General features: G+C 42.6%; 2 protein-coding genes across 12 annotated transcripts in view; one reads left to right on the top strand and one right to left on the bottom strand.

Annotated features, from left to right (window-relative positions):
• The window catches only part of LOC137410750 (uncharacterized), a 660,974-nt gene that overhangs the window by 346,592 nt on the left and 300,834 nt on the right, over window positions 1-13,548 (top strand). The window lies entirely within an intron of this gene.
• The window catches only part of LOC137431107 (complement factor H-like), a 287,920-nt gene that overhangs the window by 29,338 nt on the left and 245,034 nt on the right, over window positions 1-13,548 (bottom strand). For all 11 annotated transcript variants that reach the window (XM_078781438.1, XM_078781448.1, XM_078781441.1 and 8 more), the window contains one exon: window positions 1,943-2,078. In XM_078781438.1, the coding sequence (XP_078637564.1) occupies window positions 1,943-2,078 (136 nt within the window). The remainder of the gene's footprint in view (window positions 1-1,942; window positions 2,079-13,548) is intronic.

Genomic DNA, 13,548 nt, shown 5'->3' on the forward strand with positions numbered 1-13,548 from the left:
TGGTGTGTTATGTGTTAGTTTCGCCTTTTAGTAGTTGTCCAAGACTTACATACGTGCCTATCTTGTGTCGATGTCTCGTGTGGCAGTGATTCATGAGTTAGTTATTCATTATCTCATTCTGATGGTTTTTTTTCACCTGGTCTGTCCATAGCTTAGCCCAGTGTATTAAGTGTTAGTTAAGCATCCGAGTGTATGCCCAAGACTTCCGTGCATGCTTATCTAAGGCGTATGTCTCATGAGGGGGTAATTACCCCAGGCATGCAAAGCAAAAAGCGGGGTTAAGCAATTGGTTCATGTGCATCCGTCCGATCAATTTATGATCGAGGAACAGCTAATTTAAATTGAATGTTATATTTGGAACACGAATCAGAACATGAATCGGAAGATAAGTCTTTCGTTTCACCGTATGTTTGCTCAAAATTCATGCCGATCACGTGTGCGCATTAAACTACTTGTGTTGGAATAGAGTATTTTAATTGTTTTCCTTTCCTGTAATATATTTTTTACTGCTTACTCTCACCAATCATGTTAACCAGGTGAAGTTTCTACATTTTTTTGCCTCCACAATCTCCCCCCCCCCCCCCCCCTCCCCCGCATCATCAGTCCGCATTGCAGATGGAGACAGAAAAACAGTCAAATGCATCAATTAATCACTGACATTCTCGACATACAAAATAGTTTGGTGAAAACAATGAGGAAACAAAAAGAACGTTGAACATCATGTTGTAATTTACACAGAGTTTCAGTAGGTCAAAAAAAATAAAATTAAAATAAAAACAAGAAAGAGCAATCAGAGATCGCCAGGACGTGTTTGTAGTGGTTTTAAGGTTTTTGTGTTGAAACAAATATGGCGGCCGAATCACGTGACCAATGACGTCATTTTTTTCTCTCCACCAATTTATCCATCGATGACGCTCAAGAAATTTCATCTTGATCGGATGAGGTTTTGTACTTGTCGAATTATGACATCATAATGGGGGAACCTATGACATCATCATTAACATGTTATTCCACATGGAGAGTTCTTTACAATGAGCCATGTCTTAATGTTTTCTATGCAGCGCTTTAGTGAGAGAGGTGCAAAGTTTTTCGGTTTTTCCAAGATGGCACCAGTACCACGCGACCTGTGACGTCATTATTATCATTAAATTATGTTTTATATATGTTTTTATATGACCCCTTATTGTATGTTTTGTGTGTTCGTTTGTCTTTTTTTGTGATTGATGTAAGCTCTTTCACGAGCCTCGATCTTGTACGAAAAAAAAAATTCTACAGAAGGAGCTGCACCTGTGGTGAAAATTTCCTGTCAATCGGACCAACGGTTGCAGAGAAAAAAAAATTCATCTTGATCAAATGAGGTTTTGTACTTGTCAAATTATGATGTCATAATGGAGGAACCTATGACAACATCATTAACATGTGTTATTTCCCATGGAGAGTTCTTTACAATGAGCCACGTCTCAATGTTTTCTATGCAGCGCTTTGGGAGATGAAGAGGCCCAAAATTTTTCGGTTTTTCCAACATGGTGCCAGTATCACGTGACTTATGACATCATAATTAACAATAAAAATTATACAGGAGGAGATGCACCCATGGTGAAAATCTCATGTCAATCGGATCAACGGTTGAGAAAATCATATTTATTATGTGCGGACAAAGAAACAGACAGCCAAACAAACAGACAGACAAACAAACAGACTCAAATGCAATACCCTCTCCTCTGGCAAGGGTAAAAACAATTGTTATTTTACAAAGGCCCAACTACAGCAGAATAATTTGCTCTGAAAATAGAAACCTGTGAAGACTATTTTCCAACAAATTATGCTGAAATTAAAAGAATGTTATTTACCAAAAATGTTACACCTCATTGTCATACAACAGGAATATTTTGAAGGTATGCTCACAACTCCAAGGAGTGAAAGGATGAAAGGAGACATTCACCTTTATCACAAGAAGGGAGGTAGATAACACCATCTGTGCAGGTGTGGATGAGGTTTGGTCCCCCGGTACCTTTCTTGCATCCGAAGGTGACTTCAACTCCTCCAGGTATTGTGTAATTCTTAACACCTCCACTATACTGCATGCAAAAGGGATTAAGACAATTGGTCTGAAAACATCTTGCATCTCTGTTGTTTATTCTCACATACATACGTTTTAGCTCTTACATGAGCCTCGATTCTGCATACAAAAAAAAAATACGACCTGTTTTTCATACTATGTGACATCTCATCAAGAAATGTCATATCTTGAACACTTTCCTGTGTATCTCTCTGCACATTAACCCCATACGGCTGAGTTATACAAACATGAAAGTTTGGATCAACCTTCAACAAAAACTAATTACCTCCGCCAATGAGGTAATGTTTTCACACCTGTTTGTTACCTCAACCCACTAAGGTGGACAGAGGTTATGTTTTCACCCCTGTTTGGCAGTGAGCAGGATTTCTGAAAAGTTATGGATGGGTTCGGATGAAAATTTGTGGACAGTTTGGATTTGTGACAAGTACCGATTGTTTAGATGTTGGTGAAGATCCGTATCCAGATACTATAATTTATAAGTGATTCTTCACCATTGAAAGATGTGTCCAAACATGGTATACAGTACCCGTCCGTCACATGGTATCCGTCCAAAACCTTGAGATATCCTGCTCACAGACAGACAAACAAGAAAGATGTCGTGCATAGCACGATACCTGCGAAATCCAATAAACAATGGTTACCATCGAAACAGCAATTTGGTGATTTGAAAAATTTGACCTATCAAGTGTTTTGTGATGATGTATCAAGTGAATCAAGTGATGGAATGGTGTGCACAACAAATTTGATCAACACATTTTCTAATTGCCGCAAAAAAGGCGTTTTACATGTTTTGGACAGCATTGGCCTTGATGTTGAACTAATTCAGACCAGAATTTGGACAAATATACTACACATATGTACAAATAAGCTGTCGGTTTCAATTTGATATCTTGAGAATGTCCTGAGGTTTGGCAATTATAAAATCACAAAAATATCCCATTTTATTATAATGGGATTAAATTATTGTCATGGACACTGTTTTCTCTTTGCCATGTGTGTTTTTTCTTTTTGCAAAATGGGACTTTTTATATTCCACGAGGGACTTTTCCCGATGTCACTAAACAACCTGAAAAAAGGAGAAATTTATTAAATTTGTTTTATATTGCACCCTCTTAGCTTGGTACTGAAGGTGGTTTACCAATGGGGGAGAAGGGGCCTTTTGATTATGACGAGTGACCCTGAATTGGTATTACAGAAGGCCCTCAGACAGAAGGCCGAACGGGGTCTATTGGGTCTGCTGCGTCTTAGGGTCCATAAGGGTCTTCAGGTTGTAAAGGGTTCTATGTGTCTTAAGGGTCCTTGGAGTCTTGGGGTCTGAAAGGATGTTATGGTCATAAAGGGTCTTCGAGAAAACAAGGCCAGATGTTTGAAAACAACCCGAAAATATTCTACCATGAACGAGGGAAACGAAAGCAGAATGTGTCATCCCATCCTGAAAAAGATGAACTGGAACAATTCTGGAAAGGAATTTACAAAGATCGACAATAACACAATAAGAAGGTGGAATGGATCCAAAGCCTGGAAGAGAAGAAGCAACATCTCAAGGAAATGCCCCCCCCCCCCCCAGCAATAATTGATGCAGAAAATATAAGAAGAATGGCTCACAGAAGGTAACACTCATCCCAACATCTGAAGAAACCCAACTACCTCACAAGTATCAGCCAATAACTTGCCTACCAACAACATCCAAACTTTCAAAGGAAATACTCACAGATACGATGTACCACCACCAAACACAACAAGGAGGCCAAGATACAGAACAGAAGGGATGTAAGAGGCGCAGTTATGGAACAATAGACCACCTACTACTAAAGAAGGCCATACTCTGAAAATGAAATATGAGAAGAAATAAACTGTCCATGGCATGGATAGACTATAAAAAAGAGCTTTTGAGAGCATCCCACATTCATGGATGATAAAGTGCATGCAAATGTACAAGACCAAGCCCCAATTGATCAAGCTGATTGAGAAAGCAAGGGATCTATGGAATACCACACGAATCCTGCAACACTTGGAATGAAAGATCGAAATACCAGGAGTGAAGATATGACATGGGATCTTCCAAGGAGACAGCCTTTCTCCCCTCCTGTTTTGCTGGCTCTTGATCCACAATATAGCCTCATCAATGAGCATGGACATGCATACACCGTAACATCTAAGAAACATCCGAATAACTCAGAAAGGTGACAATCTACTGCACATAAATTATTTTAAACAACTTGCACTGAACGACGAAAAATTGGCAGAACAACGGAAGTTAGTGAAACAGTACTCTGATGACATCCAAATGGAATTTGGCCTAGATAAGTGTGCCAATTGGGAAGACCAACAAAAAGCGGACAACATAAAAATGTACTTAGACACAACGATACAACAGTGAGAAGACGAAGCATCATGCAAATATCTTGGAGTAAAAGAGAGCCACCACATACGTCACAAAACAATTCCCAAATAATACATGTGTAGAACGAGGCTGATCCTGGAACGTACCCATCTCCAAGGAGCAAAATGAAAGCCTAAATCCAACTCGCAATATTAGTGTTCCAGTACATCTGTGGAATAATAATCTGGCCAAAATCAAAAATAATAAATTGGATATCAAAAAAAGGAAACACTTAACCATCCACAAAATGCTGCACAACAATCACTACATCCCGAGAATGTACCTGCCGAAATGAGAAGGAGGTAGCGGCCTGATGAAGCTCAACGAAGTGCACAGGATGACAACTGCAGGATTGGTCGAATATGTAAAAAGTGCAACAGACTACCGAATCCAATTTGAAACCAAACATGAAGACAACAAACCAGAGAATGTATCTCTAAACGACTTAGCAAAAAAAAAATCCAAAGAGAGGTGTGAATGGAAGATGTCACACAAGAAACCTAAACAACAACGAGTACACCCCCAACAATTGCAAAAAAGAATAAAGAAAAATATAAAATGAAATATCAAAACATATACACTGGGAAAACAACAAAAGAGCAGGAAGATATTAAAAAAAACAAGAGTTGGACAGATTGGGAGTCGACAACAAGGCTTTTTGGAATGGCTAAGAAAAGGTCATCTCAACTGGGATGGAGAACAAATCATTATAAATGCCCAAGACCAAGGACACCACAGCAATGGCTTTAAGAAAATAGGTTTAAAAAAACTCATCTCAGAGCAGGTGTACACCCAAAGGCACAACAAAGTATGTCGAGTAATCCACTGGCACATCTGCAAAAGTCTCAATATCCCTTTTCCAGGAGACTCGTGGAAACATGAACCAAAAGCAATCACTGAAAACAAGGAAGTCATGCCCACGTATGACCTAATGATCCCATCAAGAGAGAACACAGAAAACAAAGCATTGCGACCAGATATAGTATTGAGGTACAATAAAGAAAAGAAGGCATTGCTGAGGGAGGTGTCAGTCCCCAGCAATTTTGGCCTAAACAATGCAGAAATCCAGGAAATGACCAAGCAACAAGACCTCAAAAATGAAGTGAAAACATCCTGGAAGATGAAGAACACCAAAATTGTACCAGTGATTATTGGAGCAATGGGCATGATAAAAAAGAACCTGACAGTATTCTTAAAAACCATCACTAGGAATATTTATACAGATGAACTGCAGTTGGAAGATGTCTGGGGCTCGGCGACAATCTCAAAAGAGCCCTCGGAACAAAACTTTGAGAATAAGGAAACTTCGCAAACTGGTCCATGAATCACGATCCCTCATTGAAATGGAGGTGGATACTTCGAGACATGGGAGGACTCCGTTCCACCTTCTAAAACCCGCATATGGAGATAACAAAACACACACACACACACACACACACACACACACACACACATACACACACACACACACACACACACACCCTCTCTTTTTCTTTTTTTACACGAAACGAACAGAGCTACAGCCTTTTTACATGTTCAGAAACTCATGGAAGAGCAAGATGGAGCTGAGAGTGGACAAACACCAAGGAAATGAATGAGCAGTAAAGGAGAAGAGGAAGGAAGGAAAGGAGGACATACTGAAACAAGAAAACAAGAAATCAAAGATTTGCATACCCTTGCTCGGACTTGTTTTGTGTGGTTTTATAGATGTAGTCACATTCAAATTGAACCATACATACTATAGCTTTACTCACATTCTAATTGTACATACTTTATCGATGTACTCACATTCTAATTGTACATACTTTATCGACGTACTCACATTCTAATTGCACATACTTTATCGACGTACTCACATTATAATTGTACATACTTTATCGACGTACTCACATCATAATTGCACATACTTTATCGACGTACTCGCATCATAATAATACATACTTTATCGACGTACTCACATTATAATTGTACATACTTTATCGACGAACTCACATTCTAATTGTACATACTTTATCGACGTACTCACATTATAATTGTGCATACTTTATCGACATACTCGCATCATAATAATACATACTTTATCGACGTACTCACATCATAATTATACATACTTTATCGACGTACGCGCATCATAATAATACATACTTTATCGACGTACTCGCATCATAATAATACATACTTTATCGACGTACTCGCAACATAATAATACATACTTTATCGACGTACTCGCATCATAATAATACATACTTTATCGACGTACTCACATCATAATAATACATACCTTATCGACGTACTCACATCATAATAATACATACTTTATAGATGTACTCACATCATAATAATACATACTTTATAGATGTGCTCACATTATAATTGTACATACTTTATCAACGTACCCACATCATACTAATACATACTTTATCGACGTATCCACATCATAATAATACATACTTTATCGACGTACTCACATCATAATAATACATACTTTATCGACGTACTCACATCATAATAATACATACTTTATAGACGTACTCACTGTGATGAAATCGTCATCCAAGTTACGACACTGATGTTATTCTCCTCATGGCCGCTACGCGACCCTTTCGCGGTTCCTATATATATCAGCGCAGACAGGAGATGTAGATCCATCACCGCAATGTAACTCTATAGCTCCTCTGGGCTTCCATAGAAAGGTAACGATTCTGCTATATATATCATAAGCTCTTTTATAGTCATACCACCTGTACGCACCTGTATTCACCTGTAATATTAATACAATGTTTATTGGTTTCTCTCTAGATGCTGCTGAGAACGAATTTCGATTAAACCTACCTTATGGGTCGATGTTGTATCTGGATTTTACAACACTTAATCGAAATTCCTCTCCTGACATCGCTCGGAATCAAGATAATGCCCACGCTCCTGCAATGCTCGCCTCGGAGAAGAATGCCCAGCGGAGGGCCCGTCGAGCTAGCTCCAGCGACGGAGCTCCGACTACTCTCGCCACCGGTCTGCCTGAAATGGGCCGGATGCGATGGGGACCTCGCAAGCCTTTGCGGGACCGCGTCGTCAAAACGCTAACTGCTCTCCTGAGGCCCGAACGCCGGAGCAGGCATGACGGACTCCGGCAAGGCGCCTGCTGAAGGAGGCCACTGGGAAATGTCCTGGGCCGCTACCCCGTTGGAACAACGGACCCGCTTGGAGCCGAAGGTACGAATCTAGCCTCGGTTGCTCGAAATGCTAACGGCTCCGTCCGAAAGAATCATCCTAGATTTGCGTGCCTCGGCCCGAGATGAGATTCCCACACGAGAGATCACGACTCCCATGTCGGCCATGCCTCCACACGGCCGGCACACTCCGACCACTCGCTACTCGGTGGAACCATCTCCTCCGCGCGAATCGCGCACTGCTCGTCGGAAGCACGCCGTGCCTCTCACGACCGGCTCACTCCGACCACTCGCTTCTCGGGGGAACCATCTCCTCCACGCAAATCGCGCTCTGCTCGTCGTCGGAATCACGCCGTGCCTCTCACGATCGGCTCACTCCGACCACTCGCTATTCGGTGGAATCACCTCCTCCACGCGAATCGGCGTGCACTGCACCCATCGCGTGCTAATACTCTGGGAGGCCCACGATTCCATTCTGATTCCGATCACCTCCTCGCCGCGAAGCCGCACGTTGCTCCCTTCGCGGGCCCTACTCGGCGAGGCCGGCGATTCCTATCGCTGCTCGCCGGAATCACCTCCTACGCACGAATCGTACGCGCTGCACCCATCGCGGGCCCTCTCTGCGACGCCGGCGATTCCTATTGCTGCTCGTCGGAACCCCTCTTACGCGCGATTCACGCGCCGCACCGTCGCTGGATGGAATCCCTACTATGCACGACGCGCCAGTTGCGCGCGCCGCATCTTCGCTGGATGGACCCCTTCGCATGCGATTCCTCTCGCAGGCCCTACTCTGTGAGGCCGGCGATTCTGATCGCGGCCGTCGAAATCCCACCTACATGTGGCTACTCCACGAGGCCGGCGAACTCCGCTGCCCGGAATCGCCTCAATGGAGGCTCGCTTGGCACCATGCGAGGACTCGTCGCAGCACGGATGAGTTTATAAGGACGTCGAGCGGGACCTTCATAGCCTTTCACGACACTCGGGCTTATGCTTATGATGGTTGATCGTATACCATGTGTATTCTATAAGATGATCGTTCTTCTTCGTCCTTTGTTTTACCTGATTTGTTGTTCCCGATCTTCAAACGGCGTATTCGTTAAACACCTGTGACCATTGTACACCGACTGCTTTCATTCCTTTTCCACACCCCGCGTTTCACCCACTTAATTTAATTTGATAAACTGTTGGATTGAATTAATGTGGTGTTGGTGTAGAGCCGGCTTGACGGACCAAATGGCCTCCTCTTCATCCTTCATGCTCAATGCACCTCAAACGAGACGCTACTTCAGGGCGTGATATGTATTCGATCCTCTGACCCGAAAACGAGACGCTACTTCAGGGCGTGATATGTATTCGCTCCTTTGACCCGACAGCAAAACAAACGAGACGCTACTTCAGGTCGTGCAGTCTATCGCTGCCAAGCATGCTCGCCATCTCGACTCGGCGTGCTCGCCCCTTGACTCGGTGGGCTCACCCGCACTGGATCAACAGGCCGAGCTCAACTTTCGGTTTCCCTCGTATGCGGTGCGCCCTAGATATTACTTTCGCCCGTCGGCCGGGTTCGTATTCCGTATACCGATCTCGAGCTCGCTCGAATGCTGCTGCCCAATGGACGCGAGACTTTAGATTTTGGAGTGCTACTTTACTCCGTCTAGGGATACTGCTCAGCTAGAACTCGCCGTCAAACCCGCCCGCACGCGCCCGAACTAATTGATGACGTCATCGACTATATCACGCGTTTGCTTTACAGCGTCATTAACGTAATTGCGTGCTTCCCGCGATCTCATCGGGGATTCGTTTACATTTCCATGTACCTTGGTAAACTACGTACCAAATGTCCTTTACGTAAACGACGTAAACAACGTATCGCGGCGCTACCTCAGGGTCGCGCGCCAGCGCCGTTTAGGGAGTACACGGTGACCTCGTGAAATGGTGACATTGAGTGTCGCGCCTGACTCCCTTGTCACCTGCGCATGTAATGGGGGCACCGTACTGCCTGCTCGCCCTTGACTCTGGGCTCGTTGTTTATCGGACAGAGCTCTTGGCTCGTACATTTCGAGACTGCGAGACGCCTCGTCTGATTCCATTTTCCCTCTGCCCCAGACTGACTGTGACTCAGCCTGATCCAGACTGTGAAGGTCATCTGTCTTCGGTATGCCGCGCGCTGCTGCAACCTCGGTGGGGGGGGGGGGGGGTGGGATCGGGAGCCTTAACAGATGTTTCGTCTACCTCGCTAATCTTACGGTTTGTGGATATGTCCAAGGGATATGACCATGATGCTAATCTGCAGCGCTTCCTTGAGGTCGCGCTGGTATCACTTAACTATGCACGAGGATACGTGCAAATACTCCCTACGCACGATGGATAGATTTCTAATCTGCAGCGCTTCCTTGAGGTCGTGCTGGTATCACTTAACTATGCACGAGGATACGTGCAAATGCTCCCTACGCACAATGGATAGATTTTCTGGGGTACACCGTGACCCATGGCTCTGTCGCTCCGGGTAAGGAGCGTCTGCGACCTTTTCTCGACATGGCCCCTCCCTGTGATCGGGCCACCTCGCCCCTTGTGGGGGCCCGGGAGGTTATTGTTGCTCGCCCGGGTGCCGTCTGGTATGACGACTCCCACCTCGCCCCTTGTGGGGGCCCAGGATGGCGTCCATGGATGACTTTGTGTCTTTGAGCGAGACTTTGAGTCCATGGATGGTCGATCCGAGCCATTCCATGAAGGTGTTGAATGGATGGATTGGTCGGACATCCGTGGATGGACAGTCCATCCGGGGCGATGGCTGTCTTTGGGTCTCTGTGCCATTGCGTCCGTGGATGGTCGATCCATCCGCGGTCCGGCTGGATCCGTGCCATGCAATGATGGCGTTGAATGGATGGATCGGTCGGACATCCGGGGATGGCCAATCCATCCGGGACATCTAGCATGACAATCATCTCGACATCTAGACAATCCATCCGGGACAACGCTGGGGCAAACATGGTTTGTCCAGCGTGGACTCTCTCGGTCTGCCGATCTTCTCCGATCCTCCGCGCGCGCTGTACAGCTGGACAGGATTGCCATATGCATCCCGGAGGTTCTGCGCGCTTCGCTGGAGAGGCGCGTTTCGGTCGTTTTGTGCGTCGTCGTAATCAGCCATGCCGGTCGTCCAGGCAGCCTTCAGAGGCCGCTCGTGTCTCGTGCGATCGCTGCCAACGGTAGATTCGCGTGCCGAAACATGAGTTTGTAATGCGTATGTACCCTTGGGAGCCAAGGCAGGTACAGACTTACTGTAATGGACTTACTGTAGTGCTTACTGTAATGGACTTACTGTAGTGGCCTCCTGTCATGTAATCTTACTTACTGTTACGGCTTACTGTAAAGAGGCTTACTGATTTACACATCTTCCACATCGACACATCTTCCTGAAATGTGTTGCCTTGCGACGAATAGACATGGCTTACTGGTTTACACATCTTCCACATCGACACATCTGCCTGAAATGCGTTGCATTGCGACGAATGGACAGTCGCTCTTCGTCAAGGCACACCTTATGTAATGAGTTGCATATCGCAAAGGTACACCTTATCCATCTAGCTACTGTGCCGACTACCTCACTGTTCAACGAGGTACAAATTATCTAATCAGACTACCCCACTGTAAGACTACTGCTACCCACGGGCTCATCGTCTTCTCCCTGGGATGAACACTGCTTGCTCGGTTCGATATCTTCTTGATTGGGACTTCCTCCTCGATACATCTATATCTGGGGATTGATTGCTAACCAGGCTAACAGGCTGAAATGCAGTAACCCTGCCATCGGGATTGATGGCCCCTTGGACGTTCGACCGGCAGTGACATCATTCCGATGTATTTCGTTCTTTGCATTCCTATGTATCCCTCTGTATGTGTCTGCTGTTCTTCACCGCCTAGTTAGGATCTAAGCGCGGGGAGAATGTGATGAAATCGTCATCCAAGTTACGACACTGATGTTATTCTCCTCATGGCCGCTACGCGACCCTTTCGCGGTTCCTATATAAATCAGCGCAGACAGGAGATGTAGATCCATCACCGCAATGTAACTCTATAGCTCCTCTGGGCTTCCATAGAAAGGTAACGATTCTGCTATATATATCATAAGCTCTTTTATAGTCATACCACCTGTACGCACCTGTATTCACCTGTAATATTAATACAATGTTTATTGGTTTCTCTCTAGATGCTGCTGAGAACGAATTTCGATTAAACCTACCTTATGGGTCGATGTTGTATCTGGATTTTACAACACTCACATCATAATAATACATACTTTATAGACGTACTCACATCATAATAATACATACTTTATCGACGTACTCACATAATAATAATACATACTTTATAGACGTACTCACATCATAATAATACATACTTTATAGACGTACTCACAACATAATAATACATACTTTATAGACGTACTCACAACATAATAATACATACTTTATCGACGTACTCACATAATAATAATACATACTTTATTGACGTACTCACATCATAATAATACATACTTTATAGACGTACTCACATCATAATAATACATACTTTATAGATGTACTCACATCATAATAATACATACTTTATAGATGTACTCACATCATAATAATACATACTTTATCGATGTACTCACATCATAATAATACATACTTTATAGATGTACTCACATCATATTAATACATACTTTATAGATGTACTCACATCATAATAATACATACTTTATAGATGTACTCACATCATAATAATACATACTTTATAGATGTACTCACATCATAATAATACATACTTTATCGATGTACTCACATCATAATAATACATACTTTATCGACGTACCCACATCATAATAATACATACTTTATCGACGTACTCACATCATAATAATACATACTTTATCGACGTACTCACATCATAATAATACATACTTTATCGACGTACTCACATCATAATAATACATACTTTATAGACGTACTCACATAATAATAATACATACTTTATAGATGTACTCACATCATAAATAATACATACTTTATAGATGTACTCACATCATAATAATACATACTTTATCGATGTACTCACATCATAATAACACATACTTTATGGATGTACTCACATCATAATAATACATACTTTATAGATGTACTCACATCATAATAATACATACTTTATGGATGTACTCACATCATAATAATACATACTTTATAGATGTACTCACATCATACTAATACATACTTTATAGATGTACTCACATCATAATAATACATACTTTATCGATGTACTCACATCATAATAATACATACTTTATTGACGTACTCACATCATAATAATACATACTTTATCGACGTACTCACATCATAATAATACATACTTTATCGACGTACTCACATCATAATAATACATACTTTATCGACGTACTCACATCATAATAACACATACTTCATAGACGTACTCACATTCTCATTGTACATACTTCATAGACGTACTCACATTCTAATTGTACATACTTCATAGACGTACTCACATTCTAATTGTACATACTTCATAGACGTACTCACATTCAAATTGTACAATGTACATACTTCATAGACATACTCACATTCGAATTGTGCATACTTCATAGACATACTCACATTCAAATTGTGCATACTTCATAGACATACTCACATTCTAATTGTACATACTTCAAAGACATACTCACATTGAAATTGTACATACTTCATAGACGTACTCACATTCTAATTGTACATACATTATAGATGTACTCACATTCTAATTGTACATATTTCATAGACGTACTCACATTCTAATTGTACATACTTCATAGACATACTCACATTGAAATTGTACATACTTCATAGACGTACTCACATTCTAATTGTACATACTTCATAGACATACTCACA

Source organism: Myxine glutinosa, chromosome 7 (genome assembly GCF_964187855.1).
Source record: "Myxine glutinosa chromosome 7, kmMyxGlut1.1, whole genome shotgun sequence".
NCBI lineage: Eukaryota > Metazoa > Chordata > Myxini > Myxiniformes > Myxinidae > Myxine > Myxine glutinosa.